Below are 21,794 nucleotides of genomic sequence, written 5' to 3' on the forward strand. Positions count from 1 at the left end.
CCCTTTCCCCGCCAAAGAGCACGTTCAACTCCCTATCAGCCATGCAGTTGGTAAGATGGAAAGCGGTGACCTCCGACTTGGATGGGTTTGGGCAAAGTCGCCATCGCTTATAATATGAGCTCAGGACGTCGAGGTCGTCGGTGAGAACATCATCACCCTCCTGAAACTTCCTACCCTGACATGCCAAAGCCAGATCGTCAGCATATACAAACTTTTCGGCTCTCGTAGCAGGCATATCGCTTGTGTAGACGTTGAAAAACAGTGGAGCCAACACTGAGCCCTGGGGCAGTCCGTTTTTTATCAGTTTGAAGCCGCTCTCTACCGCTCCAAGCATCACTTTAATCAAGCGAGGGCCAAGCATGCTTTTAACTAATTTAAGGACCCTCTTGCATGGCGCTATATCGATCAACTTGTGAAGCAGACCGTCCACCCAAACAGTATCGTAGGCTGCCTTAAGGTCGACAAAGGCAGAAAATGTTTTAAGACCATTCTGGAATCCGGCTTCGATATAAGATGTTAGCGCCAGAACCTGGTCCGCGCAACATCGGCCCGCCCTGAACCCAGCCTGCTCCGCGGGAATATGGGGGTTGACAATTGGGTACAATCTGTTATACAGCAAGCGCTCCAACAGTTTGTACGTGACGCTCAACAGTGAGATGGGTCTATAACTCGCAGGGTCGTTAGCTGGTTTTCCTGGCTTTAAGATAGCTATCACTTTGGCCCTCATTAGGATCGGTGGTAAAATACCAGTTTCGAGGATGTTGTTAAAAAAGTTTGTTAGCCATCTCTTAGCCCGTTTTCCGAGGTTGACCAGGAATTCAGGGTATATATCATCCATGCCTGCTGCTTTACCGCTCCTGATTGAACGCAGGGCAGACTCCAGATCGAGGGCAGTGAATGGGGCACCAAGGGACTCGTGCTGCGAGAGTTTCCCAACCTTTTCCGTATTACTCTTGCGGATTGATTTAGTGAACGCCCTGTCCAAGGAACCGCTCTTCGTGAGTTGCTGCAGGCGCCTAGCGATTTCTTCCGGCCGCACCGCGTTCTCCACTGTCGCAGGTGCCGAAGCACCTCCCAATTTGCGGAGCAGAGTCCAACTCCTTCTACTGGAGTGCGTGAAATCGAGGCCCTCCATGTTTTCTACCCATTTCTGTCGGCGGGACTCGTCTAGCGCGTTCAGGACGGCGTGGCCTGCCTCTGGCTTGTTGGTGCTCAGATACTCCTGGTACGCCTCCTCCACGTCAGCATTCCATCCGGGGGTGTACTCCTTACGGCATCCCCTAGGAACGTGGCGATTAGCGGCAGCGAGCAGCACTCGGCAGAACCGACCATAGTTTTCTGTAGTAGGTTTAATCCAGCGGATCGTAGAATCTACCTGCAATCCATAAGAGGCCCAGTCAGCACTGGAGAAATTCCAGCGAGCTTTAGGCACTAACCTCACCAGAGGGACTTCAAGGCCGATCGTGATGCATGCTGGTCGGTGCTGGCTCCTCGGAAAGTTACCTAGAATCGTACGAGCCGCAGGCACAGGGTATCCGCGCTGATCGGTCGACACAAAACAGAGATCGGGGTTTGTGTCGCGTTGCCACCGCGCAGAGCGAAAGGATCCTTTGTCCTTCGGGTCAAACACGAGTTGAAGTCTTTCCTGCTCCGCCCAGTCAGACAGAATAACACCATTAGTGTCGCTGGCTACGTAGCCCCAGGATGGGTGGTGGCAATTGAAGTCGCCGACATACACGCAAGGATGGGGTTGTGTGTGTAGAGGAGAGCTTGGAAACACATTATTAGGAGGCTTATAGACCGACACAATGGTTATATTTGAAATTTTAAATGTTATTACTTCTAAGCCATCAGTACTACTTATATCGATAACTGAGAAGTCAACTAAAGTCGATTTTGAATACACTGCCGACCCATAAATGGGCGACAGTGTATATGCCAAAAGGTTAAATCCGGGAATGGTGGCCCGTTGGTCCAGCTTACTAATATTGTCGATGTGATGTTCTTGGAGAACTATCACATCGATGTCATTGTCACTTGCCGGTCTTGGATGTTTAATATGTATTTAAATATGTATTTATCTATATAAGTATGTTTATCCGTTGCCTAGTATCAAACATACTTTAACTACACAAGTGTCGTTAAATGTGCAGGTAAATAAAGAATGCATGTGACAATTGTTGCTGTTTAATTATAGTTAGTAACACAGTACATTCATAACGAGTTTTCCTTGTGTTAAGTTATATTTAAACAACAATTATGTCATTATTATAAATAGCAGTCCGTTTTTTAAGATAACAAGTTGAATTTCCACATTTGTACATCAGAAAGTGTCACAACCAAATAAAATACTTTCAAAATTGCGATGCTGAGCCGTCAACGATCAAATTAGAGGAATTCAAATTAGGTAAAGTGTCACTGGCAGTAAACAATATCATTTTCGCTATCTCCTCGGGTTCAATAACAGATCTGTTGGGAAGTGTCTTCGCGAGTAGATCATAGGTATCATTCATCGTTTCCTCGTCGAAGTTAATATTAGAGAAGTAGTTAGTTCTCGTGATTCCCGGTCTCACCGCATTCATTCTGACACCTTCGGTCGCTAGTTCTATTGCACTAGCTTTAGTGAACCTTTCCAATGCATCCCTGATCATAGCGCAGGGCATGATCCCAGGCCGCGTTCTCATGGGTGCACTGAACACATTCACGATGTTGCCTTTGGTTTTTACTAGATACCGTAAACATTGTTGCGTGAGATTGTAAGGTACACGTAGATTCAAAGCGATTAACTCATCGAAGATGACCATTGAATTGTCGAAAAGCGACGTGCAGCATAGCTTCCCCGCGCAGTTGATTAACACATCGATTCGGCCGAACGTTTCAACTGTTTTCCTAACGATTTCCTCACAGCTGTTCGGTGCTGTCAGATCCAAGAGTAGACACAGGGGTTTGTTGCCTTTGGCTTCTTCACAGGCTTTTGCCGTAGCGAGTAGTTTTGTCTCGTTTCTTCCTATGATTGTAAGTAAGGCTCCGTGAGCGGCGAAGAGTTTGGCGGTAGCAGCACCGATGCCAGAGCTGGCGCCGGTGGTAATAACGACTTTGCCAGTGAAGTCTAAGTCCATGGCGTGACTGCCGCGGTTCACACCTCGCGACTGACTGTCTGTCCGTCGACAAAGTCAAGGTTATTAAGTTGTATTTTCCTCTCCGAGCGTCAACTCGGACCGGTTTGGCAATTCATGTCCGATGCGTTAGCGATCAAGTGGCGGGCGTTCTGCCGAGTCACGGTGATTACCCAATTACCTTACTACATGTATTTTATCTTTACTATACTTTAACAAGCCTACACCCGCGACTACGCTTGAATTATTAGGTCTTGAAGTCGAATAAAACTTTATGGATTTTACTCTAAAGTCCCGTAGCAATTGCCAAACGAACAAAAAACACCTGTGAAATAAACACACAAACTTTCTCGTTTATAATACCTATTAGTATGATAATCACACATCTAACTGACGTCAGATTTATCTGTTTAATGTATGGCGTTATAATTCGGCGAAACTGTAAATAAAGGATAATGTTCTATTTAAGGAAACATTGGGCAACACTTGGTAACATCCGGCTTATGTTTTTAATCCTCGACGGGCATGATTTGCAATTAGCGGGATATCTTGCCAGTACGTCTGCACCTACAATGACCACGCAAATTTATTTTTCTAATATCGCTATCAGTAACCCAATGAGATGCACTGTGTGATCGCAACTTTGACATTTCATTATGAAACGTTTCACAATGTTCTTTTTCGTACTGCAAAAGGCGGGAATTAAAATAAATAAAAAACTTTACCGGTATATTATCTAATGGCCAACAGCCATTCTATATTTAATTTATTTAATTATTGTTAAATCGACTTTATAGATTAATTAAAATATGTTTACATAAACAATTATTGAATAATGAATACAGTTTTTTTTACAGTTTTACAGTTATTATTAAACATTAATATTTTAACATTATTTAATTTTATCATTTTTATTAGGTACTAAAGATAAGTTAACATTTCGTATAGCTAAATTGAATCGTCATAACTGAAAACAGGGATTGATGTGACACCGCTTTAATTTTAGCGATATTGCTAATGGATAAGCTCCTTAGAGTGCAGTTTGTAAAAATGCCAAAAGCATCCGGGATTCAAATAGTATTTTCAAAAACAATAAATTTCAAACAAAGTAAACAAAATTGCATTGTTCCACAATCGCGCATTCCAGAGCATCATAATGCAATATATCAGTTAGACCCATGATCGCATATCGGCAGCTATTCTTCGGGAATCTAATATTTTCTGCAGTCGCCCGTGTCAAAGCATCTTATCTCGTATTTCCAGCGTACCGAACTGCAATAAATCAGGATTTATTCGAAACAGAATAGTCCGATGACAGCTCTTCCACAATTTATTGACAGATTTATTCCTGATTTCTCCTTTTCCGTTCGCCTCTATTATGTTTTATTAAATTATGTCCCGGCGGACGAATTGGAGAGAACGAAAAGCAGGAAAATTAAGTGTCATGGCTGTTTGTCGTCGGGATCCGATTTTTGGACAGTGTAAATATTGTGACCCTGGAGACCACAGTTAATAATAAGTTGTTAAAAAAAAAAAAAAACATTTTTGATTGTCATCTAAACTACATTTCCGTTCCAAATTTCAAATTGATGCCTTAACCATTGAAGAGTTCCTTCCTGCGGAGACGACCCTTGCTGGACCGTCCAGGACGTCACTGCCAGATTATTGTATTGTCACCAGGTTTACATAAGTATGCCAAATTTCAAGTCAATACGGCTACTGAAAGAGGATCAAATTTAGCTTCATAAAAGCTAGTGAAAACGAGTGTGAGGAACGGAACGTTAATGTGACAATTGTCTTCTCGTCCCTCGCTCACTCTGGAATTTTTTTATAGTGCAATGAATAAAAACCATTAATTAATTAACGCGGTTTCAATTTTCTCATCAAATCAAAAAATAACCTTTTTTGCTGACGATAATTAAACACACACACATACTCACTCACTTACACTTTATCTAAAGATTTATATAACACTAATGTTCGAATTAAAGTTTTTTCTACTTTTTTCAATATGTATTTAGCTGCATGTCTACTAGATCTAGATATAGAGGAGCGGGACCTCCTGGCACAAGTATTTCTATACTTAAAAGGAAGTCCCAACCTTGATACTATAATTGTAAACACTAAAGAATGCAATAAAATATTTTCATTTTCATTTTCATAATTAACTGATGATGATGGTTTTCGAGCTATAAGAAATTATAATACAAGAAATTTTACCTTGACGACTGTGACTGTGAGACCTTCACAATTTGTAAACCAGAAAATATTTAAAGGTGTGGGATTACTAATTACGTTGATAAAGAAAAACATTATCTTGTAACTATTGATAAAGGTATTTACACGATGATATTAAGGATAATAGTAAATACCGTAAAATCATTTGCCGATAAATGTATAATAGTCAGTACGTGGTTTATTTGCTAGTCTAGTGTATAATATAAATTGCAATACAGGCTACGTAAAAATATTATGCCACCTGCAGCAAAAACAGGTGTGATTAAAAGAGAGGTGATAGAAATCTATTTTAATAAAATGGCACCAGTAGATGGTGTTTATTATATCTTAGGTACACATGTTACAATAAATGATAGCGATCTTATTTATTGGGTCTAACTGGATTGGGATCCTGGATGATTGAAAGGTGATGGCGGATGAAGAGTGGTTAAAGACGTTGTTGAACAAGGTAGCCAAGAGACACCAACTCCGAGTTAATTCTTCGTTCGCATCCTCCTATTTCAAATTCAAATCATTTATTCAGTAAATAGGCCGCAATGGGCACTTTTACACGTCATTTTTTTAAACTACTAGCGCTTTCGGAAAGACTATCATTGCCAAGAAGAATGCACCGCAAGAAACTTGGCAGAAAGTTATTTTTTCATAAAAAAATAATTACAAATAAAATACTTAAAAAACTACAGTATACAATTGAAGAAACAGTAAACAAAAAAAAAATTAGTTGGCTTGCGGTCTCATGTTGGCATGCAAAGTCAGGAAAGGCATCGCATTCATTCCTGACACTGACGATGATGTACTCGTATAGTGACTAAACTACACCAAACTCAACAATGATGGATGCTTTTTCTTTATAATATATTTATAATTGCACTTCTGCAATTATACTTGTTTTCAGACTGAAAAACAACTACTGGAGTCATTAGATATCATATTATAACACTGCCTGATAACATACAAGAACCTTGAAAGTCGATAACTTCGACACGGAATGATAACGCCAATACCGACAAAACAGAACATAACGCCAGTATATTAACTAAAACTGTAACAAACGGTCGTACATTTTGTGATTCGTTTCAAATTGTATCCCAGAAAAGCGAAAACAAAAACAAATGTAGATAAATCAAAATAAGAAAAAGAATTTGTAGCTGATACAACTAATGAAATAAACGTTACTTCCATTCAAGTTGAAGATAAAACAAAATGTATTAGATTTCACAAACAATCGGTGCAGTGAGTGCTAAACTGTTTGCTGCCAATGGCGCGCTGCCCTGCCTCGTCGGTCGCAACGAAGCGAAGCTCATGCAAACAGCAAACGAGTGTCAAGCAAAAAAGGGATTGGTGCCCCTGTGTCTATTACTAGATTTAATACGGCCAGGAAACTGCGAGATAGTCATACGCAAAACAGCTGAAATTTACGGAAAGGTTGACGTTTTATTGAACTGTGCCGGTCAGTTAAAAATGTCTTCAATGATCGACGAATGCATGGAAACTTTCGACGAGTTGATGGAGCTTCATATACGAGTGCTGTACCACTTGACACAACTAGCCCAAAGGGAACGTAGTTAACGTTGGATTGTCTACCGTGAGGCGATGTCGCCCAGGATTCTTTAGACAGAAGTGGACGACTTTGAGTTGAATGTCGCAGTGACTAAAATCGATTAAAGTAGTGAAATGTGCTATATGGCACAGTAAAAAAATTAAGACAATAAAATATATGGAATAAAGAGTATAAAGTATGAAAATAAAAAGTTTTATTTTTCTGTAACCTCCGTAAATAACAAAACGCTTGTAGTATGTAGTATTGCAGAGATATGAAAATTGATTTTGACTTAAGTAGAGAATTTGAAATGTAACAAAAACTAGTTGTAAATCAAACACGTTAGTCATCACTGCATATTTGTTGCTATATATAGATAATCTTTGACTGCGAAGAGTCAAGGAGTTTCTTAAACGCAAGATAATTTAAAAACTTAAGTTTTTTTTTAAATAAACTGTCCCGTGATTGACCCGTATCTGCAGATGAGGCCAAAGGTGTATCTCACTGCAGGGTTACTACGAAACCCGAAACTCGAAGTTCGTGTCGTGCGTTCCCTCTGACACTTATACTATTTAATACGAGAGCGAGAGGGACGGTACGATACGAACTTCGAGTTTCGAGTTTCGTAGTAGCCCTGCTGGTTCAGTAACAGCCTATTGGCCTACTAAGCGCCCTAGCTTGTATTTAGTCCTAGACGATGGAAGCGAATTCCATTCCTTAGCAGTTCAGTAAGCGTCAGTAATTTTCAAGTTTCTCTTCAAGCGTTAATTATACCCTTAATAACATAATTTTAAGCCGCAGGTACCCCACCATTCAAAGCACCACACCGCTCGCAAACGCTCTATTTGTCAGTTGGCGAGGGAAGCAATAATTCTGCGGTGTCACTCGGACGCTTTTGATTTACGACCGTGTCGCCGCTGACTCGTGGGTTAAATACCTTTACCTTCGTTATTATGCAGATGGAGGTTCACAGTCGAATGAGTATATTTTTGTGTGATTGTTTGATGTAGACAGCGGTCGAGAAAGCTTACCTGGAACAAGCAAAAACATATTATTAGATAGATAGATAAAAAACTTTATCACCTTACCACAATAAACACGGCTTATTAAGTAACATAAACATGATGACTTAAAAAATAACATGCATCAGTTCCGCAATTTATCTACCTTGGGATAAAAAGTGAAAAAAGGTTTTAAGCTATGAGTAGGCGAGTATTATGAGTTATAATAAGAAAAACAGCTCATAAAAAACATAGATTAATCCGATAAGCTTTTTAACAATAGGATTTTATTTCCGCTTTAATTTTTTGATCATTAAAAATCAATTTAGATTTACGGATGATTTTCTGTAAACTCGTGAACGGCTTTTCTTGTCGTTTTTTAAATAGCAGATATTATTCAAAACTCAGAACGTGAAAAGTGATCGGACATACTTTGTATGAGCCAAGAATGACCTCATAGAGAAATCGCCCTTAAATATCGACGGTTAAAAGGCTATTTGATTCAATCGCCGCGTGCGCGAGAGCGTTTTAAAGATTAAAAAAAGAATTGACAACCACCTCCAATTTGCCAAATGGGGCGACTGGTATCCAACAGTGGACGTCCTGCGGCTGATAAGATGATCATACCCTTTACAGTTTACATAATATACAAATGATTTCAAATCATATGATTCCTGAACTACACCGTCTATCGTTTCCACACTAAGTTTCATAGCGAATTCTACTGTCAAACGATCAGATGTCACTCAATTTTTCTGTGGAAAGGGGCCGCATCGAATTACGCACGATTCAGTTGGTTCGAAGATTATGTTTACCTTGACACTGTCACTTCGTATTTGAACATTTGTATAATAATTAGTACTGTAACAAGATAATGAAGTGTAAAGATGCCTTTGATCTCAACTGTTTAGCGCGTGGACCATTCATATAACAATAAATTAAATGTCCACAGACCTGTTAACTTCCACGTATCAACTTAAACATCCTGATCTAACACCCGTATTGCTGCCCAACTCAATTATAAAGTCACTCGGCATATGTAAAACTACAGGAGTAAAGTTGCATGATTATTCAACGTCTATTATTGTCTGCCAAAAGCGTCACGGAAACAAAAGTCGTTTTATTGAGTCGCGACACGCTGCCAACCCATTGGACTGGAATGTGCGGCTCATCATTGGACATCACGGAACCAGAGCAAGAATACTGCGCGCTGATTGGTTAAATTTTGACTAAGCGACTGTTGGACAGGAGGGTCATTGCATAAAGTTTGGCGTATTTTCTACAATCCGGTCAAATTAGCCAAATTGGTGCAATTTTTGGAACACCGTTATAAATGATATTTTCATAAATGCAACAGTTTCGAACATTTGTACCAATTTTTAGGTCTATGCGAATTTTTATACCTTTGCGTGGCTAAATAGACTGGATCAATGCTGAATTAATACTCTCCTCTCAGAATTAAAGGACGTGGGCCGTAGTCACCATGCGGGCCTAGTGTGGATTGGGAACTTCACTCACACAATCAGGTTTTTCTCACGATTTTTTCCTTCGTAAAGCTCGTGGTAAATTTCAAATGTAATTTCGCACATGAATTTTGAAAAGCTCAGAGGTGCGAGCCGGGGTTTGAACCCACGATCCTCTGCTTGAGAGGCCATAGGTCACACCACTTGGCCACCACAGCTTCATATCCACGGAAACCTAAGAAATGGGTTAGTTCCCGTAGAAATTACAATAAATCTCTAGCTCCAGTGATTTAAGCTGTGCCCTGTCGTATGTTACTATTTTATTAATAGAGCAGACGCTACATGGACGATATATGTACATATATAACAAACCTACATATAAGCCACGATGAGGAAACCCCGTACCCGGATCACGGCCTAATTAGATTTGTAATTACGCGTCGACATGGCAACAGCTCCTATAATCTTTCCACGCTACGGCCGTGCTTCGTACGACTTTGTTTGGTTTACCATTATTTACGTTAAATTCGATATAACTATTATTTATTATGGTAATAACTTAGGTGGCACTTGCCACTTGCAAGTCTGAAAAAAATGTCTACTAAAGTACACTGCCAAAGCTTCGTTTAATTTGAGCTTAATTCTCTTTAGGGCTGTTTCACCATCCATTGATTAGTGTTACCGGCGGTTAGGTGTAAATGCCGTCCCTATTTGTTTTGTTCGAATAGACGGAGACGGCATCACATTTAAACGTCTACTTACGCTAAAAAAATGGATGAAAAAGCCCCTTAGCTTAGTAAATAAATATCTCTTACCTTTAAAATGCTTCAATCTGTACTATACAACTAACTGCATATGTATACTAAAATATTTTTGACTCGCTTTTACATTACCAACCGTGCATTACAGCTACGTTTGTGCAACACACATATGTTCTGCAAGTTAACACAGAATTCACACTAGACTAACATACAAAATGCTAACGCGTTACGAATTCTCTACGAGTTCATTATAAGGGCACGGCACGCACGTGCACGGTAAGTAGCGGAGAAACAAGATAAAATTGTTGTTGTACCAAATTTCAAGTCAATCCGTTCGCTACTAGTAGGTAAAATCCTACTTTACAAGATTAGATCCTAAAAAGCAACACAAGTTAAATGAAAGCTTGCAAAGCATCATAATTAACTCATGAATCTCAGCAATTAAGTCCGTTAAGCCTCGGTTATTTATTCTAATATTAACTGACGCTCTGTCCGCGGCTTGGCACTGGTGCACTCTTAAAATACAATGCAAAAGGAGACAATAGTGTTTCTGGCTGACTCATGACAGTATTGGGCGGGACAGTCGATGTCAGACGTGTCGAGTCGACGTGTCTAACAGGGTTCTCTATCGTTTCCCCGAATTTCATATGCCCGAAAGTATCGATTTCTAGAATTTTCATTTGCCATAAAGTAATTTATTTCTGAAATAGTAATTTCTTCAGAGTTGATATTAAACTAACCTAACCTAACCTACTGCATTACATATGATGACATTTAAAAAATCCTACCATGTACTAAATACTACCATGGTTCAATATATTTCATGGCAAACGTTGGTATGGAAAGTGAAATTCGGGCAAATGAAATTCGGGCAAGTAAAGGTAAACGGTCTAACAGTGGCATGGACCGATTTTCGTTAGGCAACTTTGAGTAAGACGAGCAGAAGTAATATAATGTACGTTTTCAAATGAAGTAAACCCATTGACATCTATGTACCTTACGGCACCTAGACTGGCTGTTTTAGACCCGGAGGTGGGGACAAAAAATATTAGATTATTTGTAAGAAAGTCGTCATGAAGGTTCACTACTGATCCGACGACCAGGGCCAATCTATCGAGAGTGTAGCGACTCAGAAGAGAAGAGAGACTCTTGTATGTATAGGCCGGTCTCTGGGACAAAATCAAATGTTGTTATGCACTTTTGCAGAGGAAGATGTGCGGTTTGCCTGCTTTCTTCAAAAATGGAAAATAAGAAAGACAAGAGGTAAAATAACACAACATAAACAGCTCCTCGACATAACAGACTTCTCGGGTGGTGTCAGCTCATCTAAGTGTTTTGTGATCTCAACAGTCTTAAATGTTCCTTTCAGTACGCATCGCCATCGCCACCATATTTTAACACGCTCTGATCCACACGTCACATTTGCTTCAGGTTTCAACCAACATCGCACACTGACGCGGACACGATGCACGCTACATCCAAAACCGCAAAGCATAAATTCGTACTACCACCACACAATACCAACCTATCATTATTTTTGATTATTGCTAATTTAACCAGTCACCCGGTGATGATTAGTAGCAATCATTAGTCTAATTTTAACTAAACCCTAGGCTCGTGAAGCATGCGGCGCGCTGAGAGTTAAACGAATGATCTACAAGACTGATATAACGATCTACATTGTAACTGTCTTGTGTAGAGTAGACTGATTTTCTTTGTGGACAGACAAATGGCACGCGTAAATGGCAAATTGGACAGAGCTTATGCCTCAGCCTCTAGGTTGAGGAGTTAGAAAATTGGAAAGAGGTTGTAGTTCAGAGTAAGCTATAGAATTCTGTAGCTCCGCAAAGTAAGGCCGCCTACTGCTTACCTCAGAAAGTCTCTGTGTATATACCTGTTTTCTGTACTGCTTGCTATGTGTGGGTGTGCAATAAAGAGTTATTGTATTGTATTGTACGCCGGACTCAATCAATCATCTAAAAAAGCATTTCAAGTGCTTCATAGTTATTATTACACCTGGGACTGGAACGAGACAATTTATTTCCAAAGTTACCTCGCCGTTTCAGCCATACAACAGCGACCGTGATCAATCCTGCCTCGTGAAAATTGTGATAGTTTAAAACGATAAATTTTAAGTTCTTGTCGTTCATTCAGTCCTCACAAGACTTTTTTTCACTTCATAGTAGACCAACGAGCACGCGGGATTTCTAAATATGGACACTGGCGACTCCACGAGAGTCACTGGCTGACTTTTATAAAAAGAAAAAGACTCCTTTCTTACACAAGTTCGCACTACAATAACATTACCATTCACACAATTACTTCTGTAATATCAATCAACGTGCTACCGCACACATCTACATCACAACTCCGCATGTAAGAGCAACCAAACCACCCCCCTAATCATCTCCAAATGCTCCACCGTGATATCCATCCCTACCCCTAATTTCACCGAAGTTACCGGAATGTCTGGCAGTAAAGCGTAATGACTATCACTAATCATAAACGTCGCGGATGTCCCACTGCGCGTAATTAAGATACAGCCAGAGTAGAGAGATTCGTCGTGTTTGGGTTGGAGTTTCTGCAATTCTACGTTTGTCTCTCTCGGAAAATATATCACATGTTAGTGATTATTCCAATAATATGTATTGTAAGACATGGCCGTCAACAGGTGTCACTGTGACTTTGCACATAAAAACAACGTTACAAAATCACATACTCTCCTGCTGTTCCTAATGCCTAGCGCAGTCTCTGTTACTCAAATCACGACGCTGTGGAGTGCTGTGACTGTAGTGTTATTTTGGATCAATTACTTGTGTGATAACGGTGTGTGACAAAAACACGGTCATATAGCACCGCGACAATATCGTATGGTGATATGAGTAACAGGCGTGACATAGTCACGTTGACATAACAGTGTGACCAAAAAAACGTTCATTACAGGACCGTGACGTGTCACTAATAACATGTAGTGACACGAGTAACAGGCGTGACAAAGTCACGATGGTCCCATGGGACTACTGGGAGTAAATCGTCTCAGTTGTCCCATCAATGGGACAACTCAATGGGACACTCAATGGGACTAGTGGGATAGACGGGACTTTTCACTGTGACTTTTTTGGAATGGAATCGTCAATCACTGATCAAAATGTAACGAACTAAAATAATTTCCTTGCTCACCCGCGACCTTACGATAGCCAAGCTTATGCAAAATATGCGTGTTCAAGCAGTTCCTCCACCTCCACACTGTAAGAACACACACAAATCACACAAACCCATCTATCACCACCACCACACCACACTGACGCGTTTCGAACTCAACCAGAGCTCATCTTCAGAGTGACACAACCGTACACCATGCTACCAGTTGTTTGCATAAGCTTGGCTATCGTAAGGTCGCGGGTGAGCAAGGAAATTATTTTAGTTCATTGATATGGACCTCCGCAAAGTAACGCCTGATTCAATAAATTATTCAAAATGTAACGCTTTTCCCCATGTCTATTGTAACTAACTATCATTGATATCTTAAAAATAAAAACCAGAGGCGACGCGAATTTAAGGTATCCGTTAACCTTTCATACCCTTTGGCACTTTGGCACTGATCAGTAAAGCAAAATTTAAGGCTATCTATTTTAATATTTTTATCTTTATCCGCGTTATTGTTATTTTTAAGACAGAGGAGGCAAGAATGCAGGATTCTTTTTCCTTTAATCTGTTATACAGTCACAAAATCGATGAATACAAAATATATAATATATCTTTCTAAGTTTCAGATATTATATAGGCTACCCTGTATAAAGTCTGTAAATACTTAAAGGTCATAGTGAAATCAGCAATGCTACCCTTGCCACTAACAAACCACAGCGTGCAAAGTGACAGGCGGGTAGTTGGCGAAAAGTTTAAATTTCCGGCCGCTCACTTGCGAGCCGATAACGGACGCGGAGGAAATTGAATAAATTCTGTATTAAACAACGACATTGATATGTATCGATCGCTGTTTTTAATACGTAATATTGTAAGCTTAATGTTTCAGTAAAATATTATTCTGATAATATGGACATGAGACATCATAACTGGTGATCCATTGAGAAATCAAATGACGGCAATTCGTGCAAGTTTTTTTCAGGGCCACTAAAATGGTCGCTGTCATTGTGTGTGCGCGCATTGGCAACAACGAAGCGGTTGTAACTAGCTAGAGTAAAGTAACTGAAGATACAATATACTCAGCAGCAGCACAAAACTTGGCCCACTCTCCATACAAAATTACCTAATACACCTGCCTAATGCAATGAGGGCTATCGCGTATGAATTCGCCACTAGAGGCGCTAGTGTAGTGTGAGGTCTCCGAAATGTCAAATCTCATAGTTTTTGGGTGAGCTACGCGGGTTTATTTATAATTAGAATAATTTTGTGAATATTTTGCAATATCTGAAATTAATTATGGCAAATATGCGTTCCGGGGCAATGAATGTCTGTGTTATGAGACAGTTTTGTCTTTCGGAAACCTTTGTCCTCCCTTTTTTCCGAACAAAACGGGGACTATGCAACACTGTACTGTGGCATACTCGATATTTTTATGGTACGGTTTTAAGGTGTATTAAATATGATTTTAATCTAAACTTTGTTTACACACCCGTAACAACAGACTTCGAAAGCCATACTTAAAAACCTCACGCAACAGTGCGCCATCTAGTGAAACAAAAAACGATAGCCCTCATTGCATTGAGGGCCAGATTTTTTGCAGCCCTGTATATTTTAATCTTATGCTACTTTCACTCGTAATTTTACTACTCACGGGACCTGGTACATGTAGGCGTCGTCCTAGACCACTAGGCGATTAAAGTAAAAGTTATCATCATCATCAACAGCCGGAAGACGTCCACTTTCATTGCTGAACGACACCGACAACTCACCACTTACATCCACCGCTTGCCGGTAACTCTTGCGATATCGTCAGTCTATCTAGTGGGAGGCCTGCCAACGCTTCGTCTTCTGGTTCGTGGTCACCACTGGAGGACTTTTCTCCTCCAACGGTTATAGTTCTTCGAGCAATGTGGCCCGTCCATTGACACTTTAACCTGCATACTCCTCGAGCAATGTCGGTGACTTTAGTTCTTTGGCGATAATCTATCGCGCAAAGAAACTAGGAGCATCGCTCTCTCCATGGCTCGTTGCGTGACTCTGAGCCTCATGAAAAATGGTATAGTAATAGTAAATTTGTGACGGGCCGTAAGCCCGCCAAATCATAGCGATACGACGTCATCTGAAGCGCGATCACCACTCGCCCTCGCTCCAAATAGTCGCCGTCAATTGCCGCGCACATCTGCAGATGTTATTGTCAGCTTAATCCTTGTTTATAAGTTCATAGGAATTCGGCGCGTCGTCAACGTCACGCGTATAGGTAAGGTTAGTTTGTTGGGTGTTTAACGCTATAAATACACGTTTGACGGGACGATTTGTTCGCGAGAGCGCCGAAAATCACTGTGATTTCTGTTCCACGCAAAAGCAGCTTGAAATCTTATATATAAAATAATGATACATATATTTTTGTTTGAAAAGTCTAATTGCAATTAAGCAATTTGAGTATAATGCATGTGCGTATAACTTCGTTTTTAATAATTTCTTCGTCGGAATTTCGCTTTCAGGATTCGAAATGCCACCTAATGTATTTTATGAATACAGAAGGTTAGGTTAGACCAGTTTAATAATAGTACCGAAAAATATACTGTTGCAGAAATACAACACTTTTTATAATAATAAATATTTCTTATTATAAAAAGTGTTTTATTTCTGCAACAGTAAGTATATTATTACGAGCAGCATTTTACGAGCTGTCGGTAGGCCTCCAACAAGATGGAGCGACGACTTGGTTAAGATCGTGGGATCGCGGTGGATGCAGAAAGCAAAATACCGGTCTGAGTGGAGAGCCTTGGGGGAGGCCTATGTCCAGCAGTGGACGTCTTTCGGCTGACATGATGATGATGATGATGAAACGAAATTTATGGAAAAAGGTTATTGCACATGATATTATTCGGGTAGAATCAATTAATGTAATTATTACAAACGTCTGTACCCGACTCATAGATGCTATTATTTGTCTACAATGTAGACTCTTCATAATAATATATTACATGATATTTTTTATTAATTTTAACATAAAAAATACATTGAATACGTCACAGCGTAAAACGATCGCACGCAAGTCTCCCACCAAAGTCCACAAAACACTCCACCAAAGTAAAATAATTCCGAATAAACATTACGAATCCCGAATCAATTTCACAACTCAGCCAATAAACAAAGATCAAAGTTGCCAGCGGTATTGCTTTCAAAACATCGAAACATTAGCAATACGACGCACAAATCAAGCATAAGTTGACATTAAATTTGGAATAATATTAGAAAATCGAGCACTAACTAAATTCAATCGAATCAACCACAAGCCAATTTATCCAGATCTCTTTCATAACTTCCTCGCACCATAATTTTCCTACAAATCAAAGGTCACGTTACACTGGATGGTGGCCTGGCTATACTCCAACAGTGACAGGCCTGTTGAGCGTGTCATTGAATACTGGGACGTAGTGTATTCGTAATAAAGTTGTAAATCAATCGGCGCGTGTCAAGCGGGAAGAGTTATTGGATTTTGATAGCTGTGCGGTGTCGGTATTCCTGCTAGCGAGTCTGTCGCGAGAAAAGGGACGCTGGCCGGGATTCAAAAGAGATTTTGTATAACTCTCACATAACACACAATAAAACATAACATAACATTACATTATCAACTAGCAAATGGGTAAATATTTCTTCACAAAAAAAAGTACTATCGAGCCAACTGAATCGTGATCCACTGTAGAACCTTTTCGTAGAAAAAGTAATAGTGACATCACATAGCTTGAGAAAGGAATTCATTGTGAAACTTACTGTGGGAACGTTCTACGATGGGTCATAGACAGGAATCAAACGGTTCGACTGTACCTTGATGTTATATCCATAACATTACTACAAAACTACAAAAGAAGTAAATTTGCTAAGTACTTTCTTATTGCAACGATATTTTTCGCGTATATGTGGCTAGTGTTTCATAAAAAATATCAACTTCTTGACCTAGAGCATTAAACAGACGACACATTCGTTGTATGGGAGCATTGTGGCTGACATTATTGTTAGTAGTTGGTACAGCAAACAAATTTTGGTTTCGCGTGCGCTTCGTACCAACCCTAAAGCGTATACACCCCAGCAGATTCCCGTCGAGATCGCCATATTAATTAAACGTATTAATTAAAGTTAATAGAAGAGTTTCAATATTTTTTTACAAGTTAACATAAACGATTTATACAGAATTTACGGCTTATTTATTCTTTTATAGTTCTACTTGTTTAGTAACAACCTTAATCACAACTTATATTATAAATTACTATAGGTACAGTCAAGGAATTTGATCTCTTACCCACTTTGGACTTTGTCAAAGTGACGTAATCAATCAAAACGTAAGAGACTTCTTAAGATTTTATTTACAGTGTCACTTTGAAATAGTTCTAAGTGGATAAGAGATCAAATTCCTTGACTGTACTATGTATGAGCACATCGCACATTGTTGAATGAATTCGATTTTTTTCGGTTTTAGCTGTACTGATTTAGGTAATTTGCAAAGCAGACATAATGCATTTCGGGCATTTTGCCACTAAGACTTAATGCGATTTAGGTAATTTGCAAAGCAGACATAATGCATTTCGGGCATTTTGCCACTAAGACTTAATGCGATTTAGGTAATTTGCAAAGCAGACATAATGCATTTCGGGCATTTTGCCACTAAGACTTAATGCGATTTAGGTAATTTGCAAAGCAGACATAATGCATTTCGGGCATTTTGCACCTAAGACTTAATGCGATTTAGGTAATTTGCAAAGCAGACATAATGCATTTCGGGCATTTTGCCACTAAGACTTAATGCGATTTAGGTAATTTGCAAAGCAAACATAATGCATTTCGGGCATTTTGCACCTAAGACTTAATGCGATTTAGGTAATTTACAAAGCAGACATAATGCATTTCGGGCATTTTGCACCTAAGACTTAATGCGATTTAGGTAATTTGCAAAGCAGACATAATGCGTCTAAGGCAATAAGATACTTCGGCGTTTTGCGTTTTAGATGACCAGCTCAGGAGGGATCTTATACAGTGTTACCAAGTCAATGATATTTCCCAAATGACTCATTTCCCATGTTTCATGTAGGAAAATCTTTTATTTTTATTTTAAGTTAAGAATTGTTATAAAACTAACCTAATCTAACCTAGAGGGTTCTACAGGAAAGACCTTAAATACATCCTGAATAGTTTACAGTTTCAGAAAATAAAATCGTTCGTCCATAATTGTGTACTCGTTTTATCTCGTCCCTCGGGATTGCCCGCCAAAATATGTTAATACCTCGTCCAAGTGAAAAATATCGAAATATCTTTCAGTTCGAGTCCTGCTCATTTGAATAACAATGGCCGACGATATTATTTATAGGAAATCGAAAAGCACAAGCAACAGCTGAACGGGAAATACATATTTAGCGTCTTTTTTTATTTAGAGACACGTTCACTGAATAAAGTGAGGTTTAATGTAACATCCCGTTTCCGTGTAACATCCTGGTTTGTTTTATATAATATGACCCTTTTCAGAACTCTAACGTTTTTAAAGAACAGTTGGGTCACAAAGCATTAACGGATTGTCTCTGGCATCTATAGACCTCGCGTGTTTTTCGAAACAGTTAAAAAGGCACAAGCCTCTCAGATTAAGAGACTTTCAAACGATAGTCAGCAACAATAGTATAGTCAAGGGCAAAGATATCGACACGGCCAAAGTTACAAAAATATGTATACACGACTTTACGCACTTAACATCAAGGCCGTGTGTACATATTTTTGCAACTTTGGCCGTGTCGATATCTTTGCCCTTGACTGTAGGTAGTGCATGCATAATGGCAACCATCCGCACGCCTCCCACTTTTTTACATGACAACTGAGTAAGATTTTTTTTTTTTAATCTTTTTGTATTTTTTTATTTCAATTCCAATTTTTTTTTTCTTACTTTTACGGTCATCCCGTAAAACCCATACCGAAAATACAAACTGAAATATAGATGCATAGAAAAACCAGAAAAATAAGACCATTCAATTCCCAGCGCTGGTCTTATTTTTCTGGTTTTTCTATGCATCTATATTTCAGTTTGTATTTTCGATATGACAACTGAGCTCAAAATATATCATATTAAGAGAAGTCTCTTCGTTCCATTCTCCATACAAACGTAGTCCCGGTCTCATTTGAAAACTAGGCAACAGAAATAGATAAAATTTTGTAATGGACTAGACGAAATTATCTATGCCTGTGGTTTTTCAGATTTTCATATAAATGTGTAATATCAGAATTACAGGAGCTCAAAAGTCGACAAAAAGAGATGTCAACTTTGCACGAGAATTACAGACTAATAAATCATTTTTACAAAAATCGAAAAAACCACAGGCATAGAAAATATAATGAAATGCTTCTACCAATCAAATCACCAGTTTGTATAATTAAGTAATAGTTCGATCTGTTTATAAATTCGATCTGTTTATAAATTTTGTGTTTAGTTGTGTATTGTTAATGTGATGTTATTTATGTACTGTCCGTTTAGTTCTCATGGTAAATGTTGTTGCATGCCTGTTATTGAGGTACGGGCTAGGCGAGTTTACTATTAATTTTAAGTGGTAAATGTAATTGCTCTGTACTTTGTTGGTGTGTCTATTAAATAAATAAATAAATAAATAAATAAATATCTTGATTGTAAAATATAATTGATTTCTGTGCTATACTTTTCGTGTAATATGAGGACAACGAAACCCAAAATTCAACCGCCCAAATCTTGAAAAGCCTACAGCTATCTCGCTCGATATAAATTACGGACGTCGTTGCGGAAGGCATGGGGGGGACGGCTGCGAGCGCTTATGTCACGAGCGATAAAGACAGCAATATCCCAGAGGAATACCTAACGCGGCCGCGCGGCCGGCAGGGAAACTTCTCTTAACACATTCTCCTGACATAAGTGCCGCGCCATTGACAGAATTTTGCAAGTTTTAACACACTCATGCGTTTGTGGCACCTGAAGTTCCTCCGAGCCGGCAGAAAATGTAGTACACAGAACAATGTCATAAAGTATTATCATAATTCATAACATAAGCATAGGCCATAAAACGTACATAACTACAGCTTAGTCTTCTCTTCTCATAGCTAAGAATACCTAGATGCCAAACGCCTTACTATAAAGACCCACAGTTAATTACATTGCTCGCCCTGTAGGGCCCTGTAGGGGTGACCTGTCGTTTCGCCGAGTTTCATTACGCAGATTTTCGTTTCGCAGACAACTATTGGCAGATTTTTCTTTTGGCTGAGCAACGTTTGGTATAATTTCGTTACGCCTATTATTCGTTTCGCCGAGTAGTCGGCAGGAAGAATAGCGAGATGCAGATTTACATTTAGTAGATTGTTTGTTTCATAATTGTTTCAGTAAACCGAACAACTGTTCGTCGAGACACAATAAGCAGAGTTATCATATTATGGCATTCATATTGTTCAGTCGATTTTTGTTTCGTAATCTGCGTAGATAAAATAGCCAAACGACAGGTAGGATTTTACTGAGTTGACTATAATAAATATACTAGCTTTTATCAAAATGAAGTTAGGTGCGACGACGAGCGTCAGCGAGGAGGAGTGTTAGGTAGAATTGCGACCAACAACGCACGAGCCGAGCGAGCGAAGCGAGCGTGCCGCGGCAGCGGCCGGCGAAGTGCCAGAACCGTACTGCTAGCATCGCGACATTGTTTGTTTAGACTCCAATACAAAATAAATACAAATGATGGTCAAAAATACGTTTATTACTTGCGTTATAATATGTTTAAAACTTGTGAGGGTACATAAGAAAATCATAAAGAATGCGCGGTCAGCACGGCGTGTAAAAATGCCAATAACGCCAAAGTGTAATCCACACATATTCGCGGTATTGAATGCCATTCCCCATGCGAAACGAAAAGATGCGAAAAGTTGATATGCGCACCGTTACAAAAGCGAAATGTTGTTCGACCAAATGTGCAAAATGTGTAGTGATTAATAGGCTAAACGAATTTCTGCAAATAGTTGTTCGGCTTACTGACTCATATGCCAAGTAAATAGTCTGCTAAAGGTTGTGTTACGAAACGTTAGTCTGCGAAACAATACATCTGCGTACAAATTCATCGGCGTACCGTTACTCGGCGAAACGTTGTCTGCCAATCAATAATCTGCCTAAAAATAGTCGGCGAATCATTAGGTAACCCCCTGTAGGACCTATAAAACAAAGTTTGGTTTTACCAGCCAAAATAATAAACAAGTCTAAAGATTGGCTTTTGTCGGACACAACATGGAGTGCATCTCGCTTTCTACTACTTTAGGTGTGGAATTTTTCCTTCGAAAACTAATGCGACTTAACGGGAAATATGTACACGGTATATATTTGTTCATAAATAACCGAGTTAGGAGGTAACAAATACAAAAATATACAACCCAATTGAGAATAGTTCTGCAGTCGATTGAATAGATATTATATGCGCTCACCGGTGGGACTCCGTGGGACGTACTTAAAAAAATGGATAAATGATCAAAAAAGCAAACACAAAGAT

The 21,794-nt window shown here is 39.3% G+C and overlaps 2 protein-coding genes across 2 annotated transcripts in view; both read right to left on the bottom strand.

The window, feature by feature from the left end:
- Window positions 1-21,794, bottom strand: part of sm (heterogeneous nuclear ribonucleoprotein L) — a 455,512-nt gene that overhangs the window by 178,037 nt on the left and 255,681 nt on the right. The window lies entirely within an intron of this gene.
- Window positions 2,049-3,167, bottom strand: LOC141444333 (3-oxoacyl-[acyl-carrier-protein] reductase FabG-like). Its single transcript, XM_074109868.1, has one exon. It carries the CDS (start codon window positions 3,117-3,119, stop codon window positions 2,355-2,357), a length of 765 nt encoding a protein of 254 aa, XP_073965969.1. The 5' UTR covers window positions 3,120-3,167; the 3' UTR covers window positions 2,049-2,354.

This window comes from Choristoneura fumiferana, chromosome 29, assembly GCF_025370935.1.
Source record: "Choristoneura fumiferana chromosome 29, NRCan_CFum_1, whole genome shotgun sequence".
NCBI classification, from domain to species: Eukaryota; Metazoa; Arthropoda; class Insecta; order Lepidoptera; family Tortricidae; genus Choristoneura; species Choristoneura fumiferana.